Below are 23,936 nucleotides of genomic sequence, written 5' to 3' on the forward strand. Positions count from 1 at the left end.
CACTCACAGACACACCGGCGCAGTGGGTTTTTGTTCTGCTCAACTATCAAAGGGGACTATGGCAATGCGCTCAGACCAGGGCCAGACACACACACTTACCATCTGAATACATCAATACCTCAGGAATTAGGTTTTTCTCACCCCCAAACTACATTCACCCCCCCTTCACCCTCTCTACCCTCCCCCCTTCAGCCTCCCCCCTTCACCCTCTCTACCCTGACCCCTTCAACCTCCCCCCTTCAACCTCTCTACCCTCCCCCCTTCAACCTCCCCCCTTCACCCTCTCTACCCTCCCCCTTCAACCTCCCCCCTTCACCCTCTCTAACCTCCCCCCTTCAGCCTCCCCCCTTCAACCTCCCCCCTTCACCCTCTCTACCCTCCCCCCTTCAGCCTCCCCCCTTCACCCTCTGTACCCTGACCCCTTCAGCCTCCCCCCTTCACCCTCTCTACCCTCCCCCCTTCAGCCTCCCCCCTTCACCCTCTCTACCCTGACCCCTTCAACCTCCCCCCTTCACCCTCTCTACCCTCCCCCCTTCAGCCTCCCCCCTTCACCCTCTCTACCCTGACCCCTTCACCCTCTCCCCCACCACACCCCTTCACCCTCTCATCCCCCGTGGCTCCATCTATCCTTTTTCTCATCTATTCCCTCTTTCATTCCATCCTCCCTCACCTCCTCCCTCTTGGCCCACGCTCTCTTCCCCTACTTTCCTCCCCATCTCTTCTCCCCTCCACACCTCCCCTTCTCCGCACCTCTTTTTCCCCTCCTACCTTTCTCTCCTCTCCTTTGGCATCCCTTTCTCTAGTAGAGTTTAGTGAGCGTGACTGGATCAGATTGGTGTACATTAACGTGAATGGAGCGTGACCACAAAGCCATGGGACATCAGAGAGAGCACCATCCATACTGAGAGGGACAGGTATTTACCACCACACTGTCAGTGCTGTGAGTGTGTGTCACCGTCAACCTCCGGTACGGACGCGTGGGCAGTTGGAGAGGGTTTCTGGGAGAAGCTCAGTGTTCAGGGGAAGTAAAAACAAGGAGAAAATGCGGGTCATTAGGGATTGAGTCGTACAGCCACAGAAACCTGGGAACATCTGTTCAGCATTCAGAGCAGCACATCACAGTCCAACTGACAAACTCCACTTTTAATGAAATCAAACTCAGCCCTGATGCCTTGTCAAGAGTACGTGTCCCGTCACCCGTCTGTCGATGCCCTCCGACAGCCGTCACCCCAGGAACAGGAGAGGAAGGAAAACAGCATCCCTCATTTCTGCTCTAATTACAAACGACAAACCCAGTGCTCTGAGGCAGACTCGTCCTGCCGCTGTCTGATGGCCATTCAGATCCCTTTCCAGACACAATGGATTCAGGCTGTGTGTGTGCGTGTGTGCGTGTTTGTGTGTGTGTGTGTGCAAAGCAGCCACTGTCATCTCACCCATGACGGAGCGGGACTCTTCAGCCCCTCAATACTCTCACTGTTCTGCTCCCCCTACTCCGTCGCACACCTCCTGGTAATAGCACAGCCATGACATGGCTTACTAACGTGACATGGGAGTTGTAGTTCTGTTTCCATCATTTTCCTATACCGACTCTCTCAACTCCTGGCCGTCTGTCCTCACACTGTGATAGCACCGACTCCCAGTTGAATAGCTGTCTAGAAAGGGGTGATGGCGATGCTAGCAGGACCGCGCGCTCTAGCAGTTTTGGCCTCAGTGTGAATGCATTAAATACTAAGGCTGCGTATTGATATGCTAACGTGTTGAAATGTGATGCTAGGAGGACACAGGGGATTCACCCAGCGTAGCCCTGGGTGACTAGGATAAGCCCAACGCACTGCTTAGTGCTGTCAATCACACACACACACACCAAAAAAATGTGCACACTCATTTGTGCACATACACACATACACACACATGCCGTGTTCCTATTCCTCACCCATAGTGCGTGTGTGGTTGAACCAGGCACTCTATATAACCTCACTCTCCATGTCAAAGGTCTCTCTCAGAACAGTTCAATTAAATGTGCAGGCTTTACTGGCATGGGAAATATTTATTTACATTGTCAAAGCAAGTGAAAGATAAAAAAAAGAAAGATGAAATAAAAAATAGCAATCAAAGTCAACATCACACACGCAAAAGTTTCAAAAGGCAAAAGGCACTTCAAAATGGTATGATTAGCCATGTACAGTGTTGTGGGAATATCACCATCGCTGTCTCACAGTCTCTGTCTCACAGTCGCTGTCTCACAGTCGCTGTCTCACAGTCGCTGTCTCACAGTCGCTGTCTCACAGTCGCTGTCTCACAGTCTCTGTCTCTGTTTCTCTCCCTTGGTGACAGGTTATATGTAGTATAGTGAGTGGTGTCAGCTGTTGTGTTGGAGAGAGCAGATAAGAGCCAGTCGTTTCACAGCAGCACTCCATTCAACCATTCCCTCCTTCTCCTTCATTATCTCCTTTTCATTCGTTCTACGAGCCTTTTCAGACTACATCAGTTGTCATGGACACAATTTAATTTAAATAACATTAACATGACAAGTAAATACAATTTTCATTTCACTCCAGCAACGTGTCTTGCTAAATGCGTGTGCAGCGCTTTAGCCAGACCAATGACCTGGAAGGCATATAAAATCCCTGACAATGTAGTTTACCTGGTAACTAACATGGCGATCTCTCTCGAAAAAAGTGCTGTTGCTGGAGATAGTAGAATTTTTTTGGTGCCAGAGAGAGACGTTTTTAGTTGCTTCCCAAATATTTTTTTTTCGTGGAAGGACCTACAAAAGCAGACTTTCTCCATCACTGCCCATTCCACTCCAGTACACAGGGAACTAGATATCACCAGAGACCTCAGGAGCCACAGGCAGTATTGGTCAGAAAACTGTCCCAAGTTACCTCAGAAGGTGTCGGGTGACAATTGCCATTTTCGCCCATTTACATTATTTAGAAAAAATGATGCATTCATCTAAATAAATTGTCACGTAAAAACAACATCTCTCTCATTCATTTTAGCTCCTCTCACTCATTCTATATCCTCTCATTCACATTCTCTCAACTCCTGTCTCTACCTCTCTTTCATCTTCTCCCTTTTGGTTCCCTGCACCTCTCTCCTGTTTCATTCTCCATCATTTTCCATCTCCTCTGCACACCTCTCTCAGCCTCTCTCTAAAATCAATCATGTTTAATTTATGACAGGTACAGAATTATTTCCAAAGCCACTGAAAAGAGGGGGGATTTATTACAGAAGAGTCTCCGAAAAGTGTGAGGGAATGTGCGTACGTGCAGGCGTGTGTGAATAGCTTTACAGAGGAAGAGTAAACTTTAGATTGACAGCCAGTGATTGTCTAGTGATAGTGGGCTGCATGATATAATAGAAATACTAGGTAGACATTTGTCATTCTTCACTGTGTGTGCATCTTTGTGTGTGCCTGTATGTATGTGTGTGTGTGTGTGTGTGTGTATGTGCCTGTGTGTGTCTTTGAGACTTCTCTCCACTCCAGTTTATTTGATCGTGGCTGTGAGAAAGTAACAATGTACTCCCCTGAGGAATCTCTGTGAGGTGAAGACAAAGATTGTCCTGGTAAAACCACATTCTCTTCACTCTGGGTGTGTGTGAGTGTGTGCATGTGTCTGTGTGCGTGCGTGTGTGTGTGTGCGTGGGTGTACGTGTGTAGGTACAAGTGATTTTATGTCGAGGTATATGCATATCGGTGAGATTTCTACATTTTCGTAAACACACACACACATACACACAAACGCATACAGACACATGCATGTGATAGGAAGAAAGTTGCGAAGAAAATTACCCATCATCCAATTTCTCATTCTTTCCTCCTACATCCCTCTCTGTCTATCCCTTTATTTATTTCTCTCTCTCTCTCTCTCTCTCTCTCTCTGTCTCTCTCTCTCTCTCTCTGTCTCTCTCTCTCTCTCTCTCTCTCTCTCTCTCTCGGGAAGTGACACAGAATTCGTTTTAACTGCAGTAGAGAAACATTCATTAAGACAGCCCTAAAACCCCCACATCACACATCTTTCTCTCCCTGGTTCCCGCTCACCTCCCTCCCTCTGAAACACAGACATCATATACATTCCTTTCACCCACAAAACAGAACTGAACAATGACTTAGCATTAGTAGTAACTCTCCCACACAGATCACAGAGAAACAAACAGAGTGGGAGCACTGAACCAAGTAGCTTCAATAAGTGCTTACAGTAACAACACAGTCAATAGAGAACAGGAATACAGGATGCGTCAACAATCGTGTTAGTGCTAGCCAGGTCTCTAGCAGACAGCATTAGTATTAGCAATACAGCTAGCAGTAGCCAGTTCTCTTCAACACAGGAGTAGTGTTTGCGATAACGTTAGAGCTGGCCAAGTCTCCTCCACACCACAGCAGAGTTAGGGAGAGGGGTAGACTTCTCCCACACCATGTAAGCAGTAGTATTTGAGATTGCGTTAAAGAAAGCCAGGTCTCTCCCAAAGTGTAGGCAGTCAAACAGGACTCCTACAGGGATTACCTTCAGAAATGGGAGTGAAATGTGTAGTCAAGTTGGGAACAGGACAAAACAGGATCACTTGTTTTACCTGATAATAGTTGTTTAGATGGAGATCACGCCATTGAGCTGGTACCAGCTTGTTTATTGGCGTCAGTATAGTAGTGTTTTGACTGACCAACTAGCGGGCTTTAAATATTATTAGGATTATGACCAACAGAAATGTTCTTAGTTAAAACATGCATTTTGAGGTTTTCTGTTAAAACAGTAAAAAAGACGTAATTAGATGAATTGACATGCGAAGCTAGTAACTGTTTTTGTCCAATCACCCCTAGACTAAACGCAGGTGTGCAGCAGTCTCCATGTGGCAGTCATTAAGAGATATCTGGCTAATCAGTTACAGTTTATTTCAGATTCTTTGATACCATCCACACAAGTATGTGATAATATTTCACCACTCAGATCAAACAGAAAAAAATAACCTTTTTCACAACTCTAAGTACATCTGACATTGACATTTACTATCCATATGCTCATTGTTCCTAATTGATCACCACTTAACCATTTGGTGAAGATACTGTATGTATTTTACATTGTTTTGTCTGCTATGTTCAGATTGAAAATGACAAAATCACCACTCTAAAGCCATAAATGTATATGTGACCTCTGTGGGATTCCAACCCACAGTCTTGATGTTGGTAGTGTGAGCCACAAAAGACCACTGCATTGCCTATGTACGATACAATACTGTCCTAAACAGGACATGATGGCCATCCACAGTTGTACCACAACTGGTAACCATGTGAATACTGGCAATGTCTTTCAACATGGAGCAGGATAGACAGCAAGGCAGAGGAGTAAATCAGCCCATGGACAAGGTCAAAACTACAAACAGAACTGCTGTGAACCATCACAAGTACATATTTTTTGATAGAGCAGGTTTCTACTGGGCTTAAACTCGACTGTGTCCAAATAACTCGACTGGTGATCAATGTCAGGTTTGGATTTGCCATGCCAAAATATTTTTCTCGCAGTGCATGGCAAAATTATGATTAGTGTAGTGTGTGCTGAACATTGACATTTATTTTATTTATCTCTGATAGTGTTTGTTACAATTGATTAGACAAAGAAACATGTTAGATTAGATTCAACTTAATTGTCATTGAACAGGACGAGTACAGTACAACAAAATGCAGTTCTAATTAATGCAAATAGAAGAGGGCAGGAAATGTACAAGTATTAAGTATAGTGTGTTCCAAGTGGAGTGTATATATGTGCAATTCAAAATGAGCAATGAAGGCAGATAAGGGAGGGCAGAAAATGTACAAGTATTAAGTAAATGTATGTACAAGTGGGAAATGAATAGTTGAGCGATGAGGCAAATGCAAGTACAAATGGCAATTCTTACTTTTTTTCATCAATTATTGTAAAATATGTCTTCATTGATCACACTTTTGAGTATGGTAAAGAAATTATGAAAAGTATTTTCTGTCAACTGTGATGGGTAATGCATAGTAAGAGCCTAATGTGAAATTAATATAATAAAGTGTAACATATTTCCTTTAGGAGTTCAAAGAGTCATTTTGAAACATGTGTACCATACTATTGACAATAGTACCAAAGTTACTGAAAAAAACTGTAAACACAATGACTGAACTAAAAGTAAAAATGAGGACCTTGCCATTCAGCTAATAATCTGAATGGAGTTGAAGGTTTGAAAACTCATAGTTAAAAGATCTGTGTTCTCAATTTGCCTAATGTTAGCTAGGTAGGTTTCAGCTAGGTTAATCTTTTGGGTTGATGCCACCAAGAGATACTAGTTAATCCTTTTCCTCTCATCATTCACACCATACCCTCCATCTACAATACAGTTGCTAAAACATAGCTAACATAGAAAACCTTATTTTCTCCAACTACCATTACAGCATTGTTGCAAATTATGATTGGAGCTGTTAGTGGTAAAAATGTTACTATGATTTAATTTTGCGAAGAAAAATATCTAATAATATTTTTTCATTTAGGGATATTAATTTAATGTTTGTGATCTCACTGCTAAGACCACTGATTGTTGTTTTTGCAAACAGAAATGAGTACTGGACAGGAGTCATTTTTATCAAAACAGGACAAGAAAGTTGGTTAATTCTATACCTTTTCCAGGATCTGGACAGTAAGGGAAAAATAGTTACAGGATTAGAGTGGACAGGATTGAAAAGTCACTACTGTGTCAACTTCTAGTCAGCAGTACTACTGTTAGCGATCACATTAAAGAGAGTCTGGTCTCTCCACTCAGTGTAAACAGTAGTGTTAGCGATAAAATTAAAGAGAGCCTGGTCTCTCCACTCAGTGTAAACAGTAGTGTTAGCGATAAAATTAAAGATAGTCTGGTCTCTCCACTCAGTGTTAGCAGTCATGTTAGCGATAACATTAGAACTAGCCAGGTCTCTCCCACACAGAGTAAGCAGTAGCATTGGAAATAGCGTTGGAGCTAGCCAGGTCTCTCCCACACAGTGTAAGCAGTGTAAGCGATACTGTTGGAGCTAGCCAGGTCTCACCAATCCCACACAAGGCATAGCAGAGACCTTTGGCCTGACTCTCCCATTGATAGCAGAACACAACAATATATAAGGGCTTTTAAAAAAAAGCAGTACAGTACGTACCTACTTATGTCAGTCTCACAGAAATACGTACATACACACACTCATCCTCTTTTGTCTAATAGCAGCACTATTGGTATTCAGAACACCCACACACAGACTCAACTGGATTTAGAGCCAAGCATAGGGATCCCTCGTAAAAGCCTGTGCACTCACAAACACACACACCTATAAAACTGTCTCACACACACACACATGCTAAAGTAAAGCACCTGCTCTTATACCTGCAAAATAATTACTCTAAAGTGGCAGAGAATCAACAGCAATTAAAACAAGGGATGGACAGAGGAGTGTGGAGAACTGTATCTTTCACTCAGGGCTGATGATATGTAGGAGGAGGAACAGGAAGAAGATGAAGAGCAGAGGATGAAGATGCATCGCCCAGTTATCCAACTGATATTAAGAGAAAGGGAAGGGCAGACAGAAACAGGAGAGGGTGATGGTGAGGGAAAAAGCGAGGTACTAACAAAAAAAAGTAACAGAGAGAGAGAGAGAGAGAGAGAGAAACAGAGGGAGAGGCAAGAGGGAAGACATTTTGCCAGATGGAGGGGAAGCAGGTGAGAGTGGCAGAGATAGGGGGAAGGAGAAAACCGCAGTGACAGAGAAGTGCCAGTATAGAAAGATCGTTCCGACAGAAACACCTGGAGAAACTATGGGGGAGAGAAAGAGAGACAGGCAGAGCAAAGAAGACAGATAGAGAAGGACTGAGTGGGATAGAGGAATAGAGATGGACAGAGTGGGATAGAGGAATAGAGATGGACAGAGTGGGATAGAGGAATAGAGATGGACAGAGTGGGATAGAGGAATAGAGATGGACAGAGTGGGATAGAGGAATAGAGATGGACAGAGTGGGATAGAGGAATAGAGATGGACAGAGTGGGATAGAGGAATAGAGATGGACAGAGTGGGATAGAGGAATAGAGATGGACAGAGTGGGATAGAGGAATAGAGATGGACAGAGTGGGATAGAGAAATAGAGATGGACAGAGTGGGATAGAGGAATAGAGATGGACAGAGTGGGATAGAGGAATAGAGATGGACAGAGTGGGATAGAGGAATAGAGATGGACAGAGTGGGATAGAGAAATAGAGATGGACAGAGTGGGATAGAGGAATAGAGATGGACAGAGTGGGATAGAGGAATAGAGATGGACAGGGAAAGACAGATGGCCAGAGCGAAAGAGACAGACAGAGACTGAAGGAGAAAAATTGACTGAAAGAAATGGAGAGAAAACATTGAAATTAGAGCAATATGAGACTGAAAGCAAGCAAATATACATAAGTGAGAACCAGGTGAATGAGGCAGATGAATGTTTACTTAGCTATCTAAATTGGGGGGATTATTATTTTTTTACTAATCATAAGCCTTACCCTAACCCTAAACTTAACTGTACGCTCAACCTAACCATAACCTCAATAACCTGACATGTATGCATAAACTTAACCTAGCCCTAATTCCAAAACCTAACCGCTAATGGCAATAGCTTAATTTATACTTCATGGATTGTGTAGTTTTGGTTATGTTTTTTCACAGGGTGGGTTGTGCTTCGACTGCGGGATTTCGAAAAGTTTGCACTTTATTTTCTAGCTTTCTTTTGTGTCACTTAAGTTTGCATACTGTGATTGGTCAGACGTTCGCACACCTCCCTTTATCCCAGGGTAATATTACTGCCCAGCCCTCTCTTCCCCTCTTTTTTTAAATGAAAGATTAGAATTATGTGAGCTCACCATTTTCGAATGTGCAAGACAAAGGGTTAAATGTGCCATGTGATGCCAAAGTCTGCTGGGGTCATAACCTTAATTCCAACCTTAACTCCCTAACAATTTTGTCCCTGTTATATAGTTTAGTCAGAAACACACACATCTGACGGTATTCCCATCTGGTCTCTCTCCCCAGTCCAAGCTTCGCTTTCTGATAAAAGCCCTATAGTAACAAGGTCCTAATTCACTTAGCAATTTCACAATTTACCCATAATTACCATGGCCACAAACAAACACACACAAAGACGCTGTGCACACACGCACACATAGACACACACACTCCCTGTTGGTTTCCCTGCCACTGACAGGACTATGTTTAAAAGCTTCCAGACCTGTTTATTGGCGTGAATGGATATAGTCTATTAAAAGCCCTACTTGCTGTCTCGGCCCTCTCTGATTCTCTCTCCCTCATCTTCACCTACTGTCCTCTCCCTGTTGTTTGGTTCTCTGCATAATTAGGATTAACTAAACAAAAACTATTGTTCTGCAACTGGATACCAACTGTTCTGTTGAGTTGTTTTTTAAATAGAGCATTTAACGTTGTGTTATACGAAAGGCTGTCTGCGAGAATCCTGGTAATGCTCCTGCAAATGATGCGATGTGGCACGAGATCACGGAGTTCCTATATGATTAATTGTTGTGATTGCTGAAGGGATGATACAATCAGGATCAAATCTTCTCCCCAAGCTCATTAACGAAAGAACGTTCATCGTTGACGACCGAAAGACTGTCAGACTCCTCCGCAAATGTACGAGTGTACGAGTACTGGTACGCTAAAAAGACCGGCAGTCAGGCAAGTAAAACGAATGTGTCCGTTTCTACCGGTTGAACAATGACAATGCAGTCTCTTTGTCAACATCCCCCCATACCACCCTAGCAGTCTTGTGTTCATGTCGAAATCACTTAAATCACATCCAGGGGTCTCACACACATACAGGCAGGCGCACACGCACACTGTTTAAACACAGACAGTTTCCCACCAGCAGCCTAGCTCTTTCAGTGTGTGAACTCGTTGTATGCATGTAGGTGAATCCTAATTGTGTTGTCAGTAGTGATTATTAACACCACACCTCTCCCCTGTGTTTTGACGGAGCTCAGCATATGGACTCAAACTGCTGCTATGCTACAATTGTTAGTTTTCACAGGCAAACACCACAGCTACACACACACACACACACACACACACACACACACAGACACACTTACAAACCATATGCGCATATGGGTGGCTGACGAGTAGTGTGTGTGTGTGTGTGTGTGTGTGTGTGTGTGTGTGTGTGTGTGAAACTGAAGACCGTCAATATAGATCCATTCTGTGAGACAGAGGGAAAAGAGGAGAGAAATAAGGGTCACGTACACACGCGAACAGCGCTCAGCAACTGTTTGTAAACATCCCAAACCTGTAATTAGCATAGGATTATTCCACTGTTGGAGCGGAGACACAAGCTGAGCAAAATCCTGTTAATATTCGCTATATTATGGAGTGTGGTTGTCATTCATTACTGACTTATTCTTTCATAAAACGTTCCATAGGGGTTTTTGCATTATAGTCATCTTTTAAATGACCTATCTTGAACCTCTTTCAACTGAGCGGTCTAAAAAATACATAATAACTCAATTACATTTCTATTCACCCTGGCTTTTTCTATAAAGATTCTTATTCTGACTGCTTTGACGGTTCACCGCAGCTATTTGCAGATAACATTGCCATGTTTAGAACGGAAAACAAGATCTTTATGCTGCTCTCTGGGTACTTGCATGGTGCCTGATTTCATCAGAACCTGTAATCGTACAGGGATCAGCCGGGGATATGACTCATTTCATTTTGGAAGCTAATAGAATGGAATAATAATTATAATGAAAAGTGAACAATTTCTTCTAAATATGACAGGTTACAAAATATCCCAAGGATAATTGCAGATTAAAAGAAAAAAAAATATTATACACAAATAAACTGGACACTGTTAAAATGAAGTGCTTTGAAACACCTAAAGGCAACTGAGCTGCCACCAACTCAAAACTGTAACTTTACTGGATTAATAAAAGTAATCCTTCTGAGAAGTTTTTTTTAAACATTACATGATGCGTTGTAACACCAAGTAATGAAGTTACCAGGGACTAGAAGAACCTTCAGAAAAGGATGAAAACATAATTAGGGGATTTCGAGTTGCATGTCGATTCGTCTATTTTGGTGTTGTAAATCCTATCTAGTGTTGAATTTTATCATCACTTCTGGAGTATTTTAACGTTCAAGATTTATTTATTAAGCTGATCATTTGCCAATTTGACAGGCATTGTTGAGCATAGTCCTCAGTCAACCAGGAGTAGCCTAAATAATGGTTTGACAGCAAACACTCCAAAGATACTGTGCTTGCATCTACAATGAAAAACTGGAGTCATTAATCATTATGCCTGTTTTTATATCTGTCATAATCTATTACACCTTATGGCACAGTAAGCAGATTGACTCTAGTATAGAAGTCCTCAACCATAAGGTACAACATTGTGTAAATAACTGAAACGTTACACACAATCCTTTAATAGAGCCAAATGGCAAGATATGAAGTGATTAAAACCAGGCATCCAATGAGTTGAATCACAAAATGATCTTTGGTTATCCTTATAAATGATAAGATTGGGCTAAATTAGATTTATTCAAACTTTAATTTCATTATAATAAGAACATATTTTGGAGAGGTGAGGGGTTACATTTGCAGATTACATTTATGCTTGTTAACAAAACAAATGTTATCCAAAGCAAACTATGGTAGTGACTGCAATCTTATTCATACTTTTTAATAATTGCTGAACGTGGGAATCAAACCCACAACCAACAGAGATTTAATGTCTAAATTAGGATTACCAATTAATAACAATAACAATTTATGAAATTTAATGAATGGCAATTTATTCTAATCTGACTCTAAACAAATGTTCCCATTTCAAAAACAGTGTATTAAGCTAATGCAAATAATAGCAGGATTCTACTGTAGGAATGCAAACATAACAAATTCTCCAAATTGGCCAAAATACATACTCTGAGTTAGTATTCACCTCAGAATAAGGAATTTTACTATCATAATCATAGGCAAAAAACTACCAAAATAATATTTTAAACATCCCGTTTTTTGATAACGTTGTGGCACAGACTGGCACATAAATGACAGTACTCAACTTTCAGCGACTCATTTTGGCCCGGCCACACCACTTTTACGACCAATGCAATGGCCTTCAAACTGCAAAATGGATCTTTAAATCTTTCTACCTGTAAATAACAACAAAGAACTATAGTAAATGGAATAGATGTCCTGTTCTGATTCATTGTTTTGGGCAGTTTAATTCAGGCACATAAAGTTGCATTTGCATAACTAACTTGCTATCTGTGGCATAATCTGGCTATAAATTGTGTTTTTGTTGTTATCCAAAGAAATACTAGGGGATTTGTTTATGGTTTAACTGTCTGTAAGCTTTTTTCCAAAATTGTTATTCAAAGCCGCATGCATAGTCGATGTTTAAGTACAACATTAATCGTAAACCAGCTTTACACTGGGAAGGTGCTTAGGAGTCAGCTGAAACACGTGCTGTGATCTAGTAGGTCTTATGTGCTCGATATTCAACAAAAACCTTCTCAGTAGGCCTTCACCATCAGTCAATATCAGTCAATATTTAGGCTATAAAACTTTTCCATCTGTTAAACATTTGAGAGACACATTCTGTCCCCTAAAAAGATTTGTAACACCTTTTTAGCCAGGCGTTATGAAAAATGTTCTTCAAATTGTCTTAATATTAATTTTATTTTATCCCCTTTGTTTTAAATTTCTATTATTATAATTTTTTTCTTTCATTTTCTTTCATTTATATCTTTACTTCATGTAATTCATACATTTTATAAAAGCATTATTTATTAACTGTTTTTTATTCTGACTTACCTTAAAGCACCTTGAAATTATTTTGTATGAAATGTGCTATATAAATAAACTTTGATTGATTAACAAACAATATTACAACTAAATAACCATTTTGTATGTCCCAGAGTACTTTAGACAAATGTCCAAAAAAAAGCACAAGTGTTTGGCAAATGCATTGTGGGTGATGCAATGAAAAAGGAATGAACCTGGAGAGCTTTTTACTCGTAACGCACAAAAAATTTAAATGGACATGAACTGAGCTACACCTGACTATCAAGATGTATGAAAACAACAATAAATATGAAAATGAATGCACTCGCTAATTTAAGCCATTCTGCATAAGAGCACTTCCTAAATTATATAAATGTAAATAAGATGGACTCAGATCGGGTAACTTTTGGGAATCTTTTGTGCACACAAACGTAAGAAAACCACACTGTGTTCACATTAAGTTCACATGAAAACACTGAATACACACACACACACACACATTCCTTAGCCAGAATTACAACCCAAAGAACGTGTTATTCTTGAAAATGTCTTTTAGACCAAGTTAATCAGGATGAAATCCAAATTTTAGGCCAAACCAACAAAGATGAGAGTTGTTGTGTGATTCAAGTCCAAAGCAATCAGAATTTGATTTTACTGCTGCACCATGCCTTAACGGGCCATTTCTATGGTAACGCTTCTGATTAGCCAATCACATCAGAAAGTGTTTTTGAAGAAATGAGACGACCAATCAGAGAGTGTTGAACCCAGGAACAGTGCAGGACAATGTGCTTCTGAAACACACACGCACACATTTAGGAGCCCCACAGGGGGCAGCTTTACAGTGTAACACTGGGGAACAAGCTCTTTAAACACTGTCACACTCAAGCATCTGACCATAGAGTAACTGAGTGGGGGAGAAAGGAAAAGGAAAACCGAAAGGGAAGAAAAAACATTATTCTGAAAGTATCACTGTTTTGATGAAATCCTGCGGGGTGCCTTTCCAAGACCTAGGAGGAGAGCAGAATTTTAATTCAGCTTAACCAGAGAGAGAGAAAGAGAACACATTACAGAGCGAAGATGTGGGATGTTACCTGTGGAAAAAATTCAATATTTAAATGACCCCCATCTCACGGCCCTGTATTTATCACTTATTTGCAGGTATACTTTATACATGTAAGTGGCAAATTATGGGGGTGGGGGGATGTTCTGAAACTATGCGGACTGTTAGCGGTTCAAATGAAATGTAGATTTTAGCAATAAGCCATGAGGGGGCGTGGTGTATGTCGAATCTAACAGAACTGAGGTCTGTTTCCTCCGCATAACACACAGTAGATCGCAGTATTTTTACAAACCCCTGAGGTGCCTTAATGCTTTCTCTAAGCAGATTACCGAGGCAATTAGAATGGTGAAATCTCAGCTGATTAGGTCCTGTGGCTATACGGTGTAAAAGCATTCCTCCAGCACATGCGCAGACGGTGTGTGTGTGTGTGTGACAGTCTGAAAGCTACAGCTTGATTTGATGAACGAGCCTTGATGCCAGACTTGTGTCCGAGATACATTTCATTACACTGTAAAAGGATGAAAATGGAATTGTCACGCGTCACCTTCAGAGGTGACCACACCTTCCAAAGCGCCTAAAGACGGTGTCTCACTCAATACGTTTTGGAGCGGGTGGACAAGTGATGATGGAAGTCAACATTTTTCCAGCTCCATAAACATTTTTGGTTTTATTTTTGTCAGGAAGCAACGGAAAACATCTAAACCAGGCCCTGAAACAATTCTACTATCAACAGCACTTTCGATGAAGAGCGCCATGTTAGTTACCTGGTAAACAACGTCGCCAGTGAGTTTATATGTCTTCCCAGTGGCCTGCACAAAGCGTTGGGATTCGCCTGGAGTCACTTGTAGCTAGTGTGAATTGAAAATTGTATTTTCATTTCACCTTAATGTTATTTAAATTAAACTGCGTTCTTGTCAATTGATGTAGTCTAAATTGGCTCTAGTTCTTGCACATCATCCATCACAATATCTGTGATGCTGCTAGTGGCAATAGCGTCTTACTGAACCGTCCTTTAAGATGGTAAAATAAGTGTTCATTAATTCACTTTTAAAAAGCAGAGAACAAGTCACAGACTAAATGCCTGTGCTTCTGTTTTAGGGTCTGTGAAAATGCCGAAATCATGAATAGGTTTGTAGATATTTCTATTTTTCCTCCAGTTTTACCACCTAGCCTTATCAGATATTTAAAAAAGCTGGTATAAGAATGCAAGCATGGTACATTTGTGGGGATTTGATCTGTATATGAAGTGGATAAAGAGATGTTGGTCGGTGTATGAAGTGGATAAGAAAGCAAAACCAGTTCATTTTCCTAGTTTTATTTGCATCAGACTTTTGAAACAAATCCATCAACACACCCTACCAAACAATACCCGACCCCTAAAACAAATACAGACACACACACACACAAACATAGTACAAATACAGACTCACACACAGCAAGCAGACACACACACACACACATCTGCTTGATGACTAGTTTTTATTATGCAGAAATAACTCATTCATCACCCATGTTTTCCCTATTGTCACTAATTAATGATGTGTCTACACACGCGCACAAACACATTCACATGCTTATTAAAAAAGACCTGCTTCCTTTGCCTGCTCAATAACAATCACCAGGCTGTCCTAGGAGTTGTGTGTGTGTGCGTGTGTGTATGTGTGCGTGCGCGAGCATGCGTGTACATGCGATGGCAGCTGAACCAGATGGTGGCAGTGCAGGTCTCTATGATTTACAGCCAGCACACACACACACACACACACACATCCCATTGTGATACAGAGTGAGGGATATTCTCTTCTGTAAGCAGATTCAGGAATGGTAATGGTGTTGTTTTAAGTAGGCCTGGTAGACTGATATGTTTGTGTTGCTGTCAGGGGGCTGGACAATCAGTCTACTAAATTCTCTAACCACACACACACACACGTACACGCACACGTACACACACATACGTACACACACATATGTACACACACATACACACACATACGTACACACAAATACACACACGCAACCATTTTGGAATCTCTATCTTTGTGGGGACACAAAAAGTTATTCCCACTTAAAATTATATCTTCGCTATGCCCTAACCCCAAAGATCTAACCCTAACTCTTAACCCGAATGACAAACCTGTCACCCTAGTTGAAACTTTTATCCTAAACCTAACATTGAAGCCTAAACAGCCCCTTTCTCAGTGGGGACCAGCTAAAAGCTACCGCTAGGCCATGTTTACTGTGTTAGTGTGGTAAAATGTACCCAAATGCACCTACACACAGACAAGCACACAGACACACTCTAAGCCTGTGTTGTTCAGTCTGTTGTTATAGTTCTAACTGATTCAGCGTTTGGTCTCTGTCACTCGTGAATATTATAATTATTCACAGGAGACACACCCACCACCCAACTACAGACCTGATGAATGAACACTCATGCTTAGACAGACACAACTAAACATGCCCTCCATCTACAATGAACCCAACTCTACCAACCCATCTGAACACACACACACACACACACACACAAACACACACACTACCACCAAACATGGCCTCCATCTGCATTGACCCCCCCTCCTTCCCCCACCGATCTGAACACACACACACAAACACACACAGTACCACTAAACATGCCCTCCATCTACAATGAACCCAACTCTACCAACCCATCTGAACACACACACACACACACACACCCATAAAACACACAGAACATACCTGTTTGCCGGGAGCCTTTGTAGAAATGTGATCACGTTCCACGTTCCAGCTGGTCAATGCCATATGGAGCTCACACACACACACACACACACACACACACAGAGCTCAGTAGTAGTTAATTGCTAGGTGTCGGGTGATAATGGGTGATTTACTGGTCCGGTGGCTTGTTTTTATTTCAGTCATCAAGCAGAGACATCTTTAATTCACACACACACTGACACACACATAGTGGCTGAATGTCCAGTCCTGAGAGAGGGCTGTCGACCATGGACAGTCTTAATACTGCACGATTCACCATTTAAAAAACAAGAAAGGTTATTTTTGGTAGCTGGTGGCATGGATCCACGTGCCAATGAACAAATTCACCTCAAGCAGCTGAGGTGAGAAACTGATAGTGTGACAAGCCTTTTTCAGACCCACAACAACCCGAGAAGAACTCCAAACCATGGACACTTCCACTCAGACTGATTCTGCCATATCTAGGGCCGAACGGCAGGCAGAGATAACACAGTTTCTGTGTGTGTGTGTGTGTGTGTATGTGTGTGTGTGTGTGAGAGAGAGACTGCAGCAGAGCAGCTCAAGGGAGGTCCACTGAGATTCAGTGTTCTTTAATTAACCACACTCCTCAACAAAAGACACCCACCGCCATGGCTGACTGTCCGCAGAGTCTGTGTGTTTGTGTGTGTTTTGCTTATGTGTTTGTGCCTGTTTTGCGTTTGTGTTTATGTGTGTTTTGCGTACGTGTTTGTGTGTTTGTGTGTGTTTTGCGCATATGTGTTTGTGCATGTTTTGTGTACACTTTTGTGTGTGTTATGCCCATGTATTTGTGCGTGTTTTGTCTGTGTGTGATTTTATGTGTGGCTACCAGGACTAGCTGAGGGCTGACAGCGTGCTGCTCCACTCCAGAAAAGCTCTCAGCGTGAAGTTAGACGGTTACCAGACAGATCAGATACTCTCTGCCTTTCTGAACAGAATGACTGTTTCTGTCTGTATGCCTGCCTGTCCGTCTGTTTTCTAAATGCCATACATCAACTAAGAAGCATTTCAACTAAGGATTAGTCAAAGACGCATTCCACGGGTCTTGGCCACGGGTTGTAAAGGTGACCCTGTTGATCCAAAAAGGCTCCCTGATAACTGGCTCTATGTCATGTATGTGGCGTGTCGTCAAAGTCCCTTGCCTTTTCTCAAACATGCAAATGTAATAGCTAACTGAGGTATGTGATAATAATTACGGAAATATAAGAACTATGTATATGACAAACAGTATTACATATCCAGCTCGAAACAGAAGGTTTAAAAAAGCATTTTGTTAATCACAAAGTCCCAGACTGCTTAAAGTGGGAGTAATGAGCCAAATCTGGAGTCAAAAAATAATAATCCTGACACAATAAAGTAATGGGTATCAATCAGATGAGAAATTCATATTCACAGCCTGCAACATCTTTATGTTCAACCAGCGTCTCTAAGAATCACAGCTCAAATTGAAAAGCATTCAGAGAATTCATGTTGTTGATAAAATGTCTGTATGGATGTTGAGACAGTATCTTCTGAATTTATATACTCAACCTCCTGAGAAAGATATTGAGCAGTCTGAATTCACAACTTGCCTCATATATTTTTACAGTGTATTGTAAAGTAAAAGCTTCCAGGTCAAAAGACTTGAGGACTAGAAATATTTCATTGCCGTCTGTGAGAGGTGTTTATATTCTTATGACTCACGTCATTGTGAGTCTGAGTTCTAGATTTGAAGAGCTCAACCTTTAATGTTGAATGTACATTTTAGCAGACATTTAGATCTACAGCAACTTACAATGATCAGTGCATACGTTGTTGCAGTATAGTCCACCATGGGAATCGACCCCACAGTCCTGCCATCGCAAGCACGAAGCTCTCCCAACATGGGGCTGTTCTACAGGGTTAAATAGGCAGGGTTAAGAGGGTTGCTTCAGCGTCATAAGGTCACTGGATGTTGTGTGTGTTAACATGGGGTTAGAAGAGGGGGAGAGGAGCGGTTAGGGCAGAGGACGAATACGGACAGAAGCCAGGGAGAGAAGAATTCAAATCAGGACTAGAGCAGGAAAAAGCCCAGAGAAAAGAAAGTGAGAAAGAGAGAGAGTGAGGAAGAGAGAGAGTGAGGAAGAGAGAGATGGAAAGAGAGGGAGAGATTGAATAGTGACACAGCTTGAACACAATGGGGTCAGGATGAAGAAGTGCTCCTAATTGAACCAGATAAAAAAGACGACACAGAGGTCCTCAAAGACCAGCGTGAGGAACAGAAAGAGTGGTGGAGGAGAGATGGGGACAAAGAAAGAGAGATGGAAGAGATGGGGACAGAGAGAGAGGTGGAAGAGAGATGGGGACAGAGAGAGATAAAAGAGATGGGGACAGAGAGAGATAGAAGAGATGGGGACAGAGAGGGATAGAAGAGCGGAGGAGGAGAGATGGGGACAGAAGAGAGGGAAGAAATGGGGACAGAGAGACAGGTGGATGAGAGCTGGGGACAGAGAGACAGGTGGATGAGAGCTGGGGACAGAGAGACAGGTGGATGAGAGCTGGGGACAGACAGAGTTTCTATCGTTATGTCTACAGTACATGTCAGCATCTACATGTGTGAGTCAGTGTTTGTTTGTGTGTGTGTGTGTGTGTGTGTGTGTGCGCGCGCGTGTGTGTGTGTATTTGCAGGTGTAATTGCGTATATGCATGTGTGTACAGCGAGTCTGTGTGGGCATGAGAAGTTGGAAAAAACACATTGAGGTGACCAGAGAGGTAGTGGGTAGATAAGGGACCTGTGACATGGTGACTGAGATAGCCAAACGGTGATTACGTTAAGGTTAAGGAAGCCATGAAGAGGAACCTGGCCCAGTACCATGGAGGTCTGACCTCTTGGCAGAGGGCGAAGTGGCTCACACACAACAAGACAAACTCAACATAGACTGGGCCAAGGATTGTTGGTGCACTTCACATGGTTCCCTAGGGCTGTCAGGGACCTCATGGTGCCCGAGTTAGGATTCCAATGGAGCCAATGATCAGTTTGGCAATTCTCCCCATTCTGTATTAAGATGTATTGTCCCTAGCATATTCCCTTACTATACTGTATGACTCCGAGGGAAGAGAGAGCCATGAAGAAAAGTTCTGATCAATCATGGAAGTAAAGCGCTGAAAACATATCGAACATATGTACTGTACAGAAATTATATTGAGATACATTGTCCAAAATCATATCCCGATAGGATATTTGTGCTCATCACTTTACTGTCGCCTACATGCACAGATGTAAAAACGAAACACGGATTGGGCTAAAATGTTACACATTTTCCGAACACAGGGACATGTACTCGTATATGCACACACATACACACACATACACACAAACTCATCGGCATGTATACGCAGACACTCGACAACCGTAGTGAAGAGTGAGGGACGTCAAGAGAGGGGGTCTTACTGTATATTGGAGCTGTTCCAATGCACCGCGTGCCTGTTGGCACACACCTGGTACAAGTTTGCCCAGGTGAGAGTTAGCACACAGAGAGACAGCGTTGCAAGAGCCATGCTCTCCGGATCTCTCTCCTCCGTCCTTTCTTCCGTCTCTTTCTTTCTCTCTTTTTTCCTCGCGTTCCGTCCCTTCACCCAACAAAATGGAGCATCACGGATTTGATTACAATAATGAAATCAATAGACATCAATTTAGAGGTGAACATACAGTAGTATACGGACTAGGGCTGCGTTCGTAGCGCACTGGGGAAGTATTGAAAAACTCGAATTCCATTGTGATGCGAGGTCCCTCATCCCCCCTATCCCGATCCTGCGCACCCCCCCCCCCCTCCCCCAAAAAAAACCCGTCGTAATAGTGGAATTTGTTGCTGCTTCGATTTTAGAAGGGATCCCTACAAAATAGCTGTTTCTGGCGCTTCCATACCAATGAGGTCCGCTCCCAGAGAGGGGACTGGGAGGTGAGAGGTCCGGCTTTCGAGCACAGGAGAGCGGTTTCCTTTCTATACAGAACTCGGTTCCTTTCCAGTCCGCTGACCGTTCGAAAAGGGGAGAGGATACAGCGGAGGATGATCTGCGCTAGTTGGATGAAAACAGCGCTAACAAAAGAGAGATGAATTCCATTCACATCACCCGCGTGCATCCCCACGCATCGTTATCACTCGGAAATGTTTGGTTAACAATGGCAAGAACATTTATTCTTCTTCAGTCGTGGATTAATAATTGAGTATTTGAAAATGTAGTGGACATTTTTTTTCTTTTTTTCTATGGTTTAAAACAATTAAATCAAGTTTCTGCGTTATCTAGCCTACTATATTTCCATCCATCCAGCGATGCTTGCAATCATGAATACTCATTCCTCCCTCGTTCTCAGTATTTCCATCTCCTCACTCTCGCTTTCTACTAGCTCCCTCTCTCTATTTGGTAGGCATCGCTCGTTCAGAAACTAACTCCACCCCCCAACAAATGACAAAAGCGCGCCTTCAGTGGATTCGCATTCCTTCAATATTGTGTCCAAGACGCGTTCACAACCCTTGTCTATCAGAGGCCTGCCGGGAGAGTTTTGTTAGGGCTGTTTAAGTGTTCCCCTTAAAACGACGGGCAGACGACACTTAAAACCTGCCTCAGATACGTCCCATGAGGACCTCCTTTCCTCGCTATCTATATCTGTAGCATATTTTCCCCTGCATTATTAAACAGGTTTTTGCCGCCCTCATACCCACACCGGACTGAGGGTCCAGACACGGAAAGGTATAGCCTAATACTAACTAATTGAATCATTATTATCTACTATAATCTTTCCCATGCCTTCACACACTCTCTCACGGATACACACACACGAATTGATTAGCTCCTCATTTCCACTCCCGTCTGCAGAACGGCCGCTCATCGTGAATAAAGTTAAGGCACCTGTTCAACAGACAGAGAGCCGTAAACGGAAGTTAACCCCCTCTCCGTCTCTCTCTTCACTCCAGCCACCCAAGTGAAAGAGCTCAATGCGGCAGTGGCAGGAATGGAATCTGGTACCAGTACAGTCTGTAACCGACCGGAGCCTGTACAGCAGGAGGAGAATCAAATGGCTACCCGGCTATCCGGATTTGTCCCGCTTTATTTAGTCTACATGCTGACTACATCCACACACATTAGACAGTACCCCCGCAGTAACACGCACACGCACACACACTCACATTTTCACACATCACACTCTGGTATTGTAGGCGGTAGGCTTATTTCCTGTCTAGTCCAGTTCTTCTTGTAAACTTATGTATAGAAACTTAAAGATGACCTCATATCCGTCTCACTAGCCTCTTCATATAGAAAAAGTTATTGTTGTAATTGTCAGAGCGTATCATTCATTGGTTATTCATTTTATGATGAATTATAATGATTTAAGGTACCCAACAAACATCGGCTCAAAGGGTGTGTGTGTGTGTGTGTGTGTTTCTCTGTGTGATCCAGGTTTAACCTGAAGTCCCAAAAAACATATAAAGCCTGACGTTTTTTTTTTGGTTTTTGGTTGACACAAACAAAAAAGCTCTTTCCAACTTAAAAATGCGAGGAAGAAGTTTGATTGTTTTACGAGCTGACATCAACGCTGCTTGAAGAGTGTTAAGAAAAGCATGCAACGAGAGCTGACATTTTCACACTGCACACTTTACATAAGGTTGTCCACCCCCCCCACAGGAGATAAGGTGGTCCCCACAAAGATAGAAAAACAAACATGTCTGTGGGGTTACATTCATCTTGAGGGAGGGTGAGAGAAAGAGGGGGGGGGGGGGGAGGGAGAGTTGGAGGAGGGGAAAAAGATTGTTACAGTTTTCCTCTCCTCTGCGGGGAATGAGTTGGTTAAGAAGTCAGAATGATTTATTGGTAGAAAAGCGAGGGAAATGGAGAGAACCAGAAAGAGAGAGATGAGATGTCATTGGGGAATCCCACTTGTCTTTTCTCTTCCTCCTTTCTCTCTCATGAGCTGTCCATTTCTCTCCCCCTCTCTCTACCACCTGCCTCACACTCCCATCTGTTTCAACCACAAACTTTTATTATGGATATTTTCTCTCCCTGTCTGTCTGTCTCTCGATCTTTATCCCTCCCTTTCACTCCTTCGCACACACACAAACATAATGCCTATCCCCCACACATACCCAACACAATCCACAACATGTTTTAAAGCCAATCTACAGCAGACACAAAATGGAGCCGATGGAGAGTAGTGGAGAGTTGAGTTGTTGTTTGACGTCACAGTATGGGCAACTCCTCCAGGGCATTGTGCAGAAGGCCATACCTTGGAAATCTGTCAAGCAATGGATCTTTACCCGCGTAGCCATGGGGGGCAGTGTTGTCACTTGGTTCCTGATCTATAGGCTAGCTAGTCTATCTACTATTGTTTCAATTCTTTTTTACATTTGAAGTAATTTTGCAGACACTCATACCCTGAGCCACATACAGTAGTGATTGCATATATTTTCATTATTTTGTATAGTGGTTTCTCATGGGAATAAAATGTACCAGCCTCATACTCTTACCAGGTGAGCTACAGTACAGGGGATTCAAAGTAGCCTATTTTGAATATATAAACTCACTGTTTAAACAATAAACCAAAAAACATGGTAGCATTTTTAGAATCCATCCCAAAGTGTGGTTTGTTTAGAAATTAGCATAATAAAAAGTGATTCAAGGCTATATAGAAATTGTAGAACCTCTAGACAAGTAGCCAGGTTTTTATTCTGTGACCAAAACATGCCATACTATTTTTATCTAATTCCAGTGAATATACATTCAAGCAGCGTATCAGTCTCCATCACCTCCAACACTGCGGTCACCCTTGACCCATTGCAATTACGCTGCAACCCCACCCGAGCCACTGACCATGTGTCCTGCCCTGTAGTGCCCTCAGCCTGCCAGGATGCTGGGTGATAAGGTGCCGGACCCCAACTCAGCCCCCTCCTATACTGTAACAGTGCTAGATCGGATTTCCAACCACGATGAGACATCGTAGGACGTTATGAACCCTGTCCCAATGGTGCCAGCTAAACATTTCAATCAATGTAAAAAGTTTGATTTTCAATTCTGCAAATTGAAAACATGGACACAAAAAACGAAATAAAGCGTGCACTATATAGTATAGGGAATCATTCTACCATTTTTATGTTTTTACAGGATTTTAAACCTGGTGGAGGACAAAAACAAAAACATTGTTAATGGGATGTGCAGAAATGTTGGTTTGAATATGACCTGGTGTTGCTGCAATTCACTTCCACAGAAAGAATGCATTTACATCTTAAACACTTTTGAAAGTTTATTTAAAATGTATTTACAAAGCACATTTAAAAACAACTTATGTCGACCAAAGTGTTGTACAGTCAAAACATATA

The 23,936-nt window shown here is 42.3% G+C and overlaps 1 protein-coding gene across 1 annotated transcript in view; it reads right to left on the reverse strand.

Moving 5' to 3' along the window:
- efna3b (ephrin-A3b) overlaps positions 1 to 20,360 on the reverse strand; it is a 63,646-nt gene extending 43,286 nt beyond the window's left edge. Inside the window, exon 1 of the mRNA XM_013139289.4 lies at positions 20,018 to 20,360. Coding sequence (XP_012994743.1) covers positions 20,018 to 20,124 — 107 coding nt within the window. The 5' untranslated portion in view covers positions 20,125 to 20,360. The remainder of the gene's footprint in view (positions 1 to 20,017) is intronic.
- Positions 20,361 to 23,936: the final 3,576 nt, after the last annotated feature.

Source organism: Esox lucius, chromosome 20, assembly GCF_011004845.1.
Source record: "Esox lucius isolate fEsoLuc1 chromosome 20, fEsoLuc1.pri, whole genome shotgun sequence".
Classification (NCBI taxonomy): Eukaryota; Metazoa; Chordata; class Actinopteri; order Esociformes; family Esocidae; genus Esox; species Esox lucius.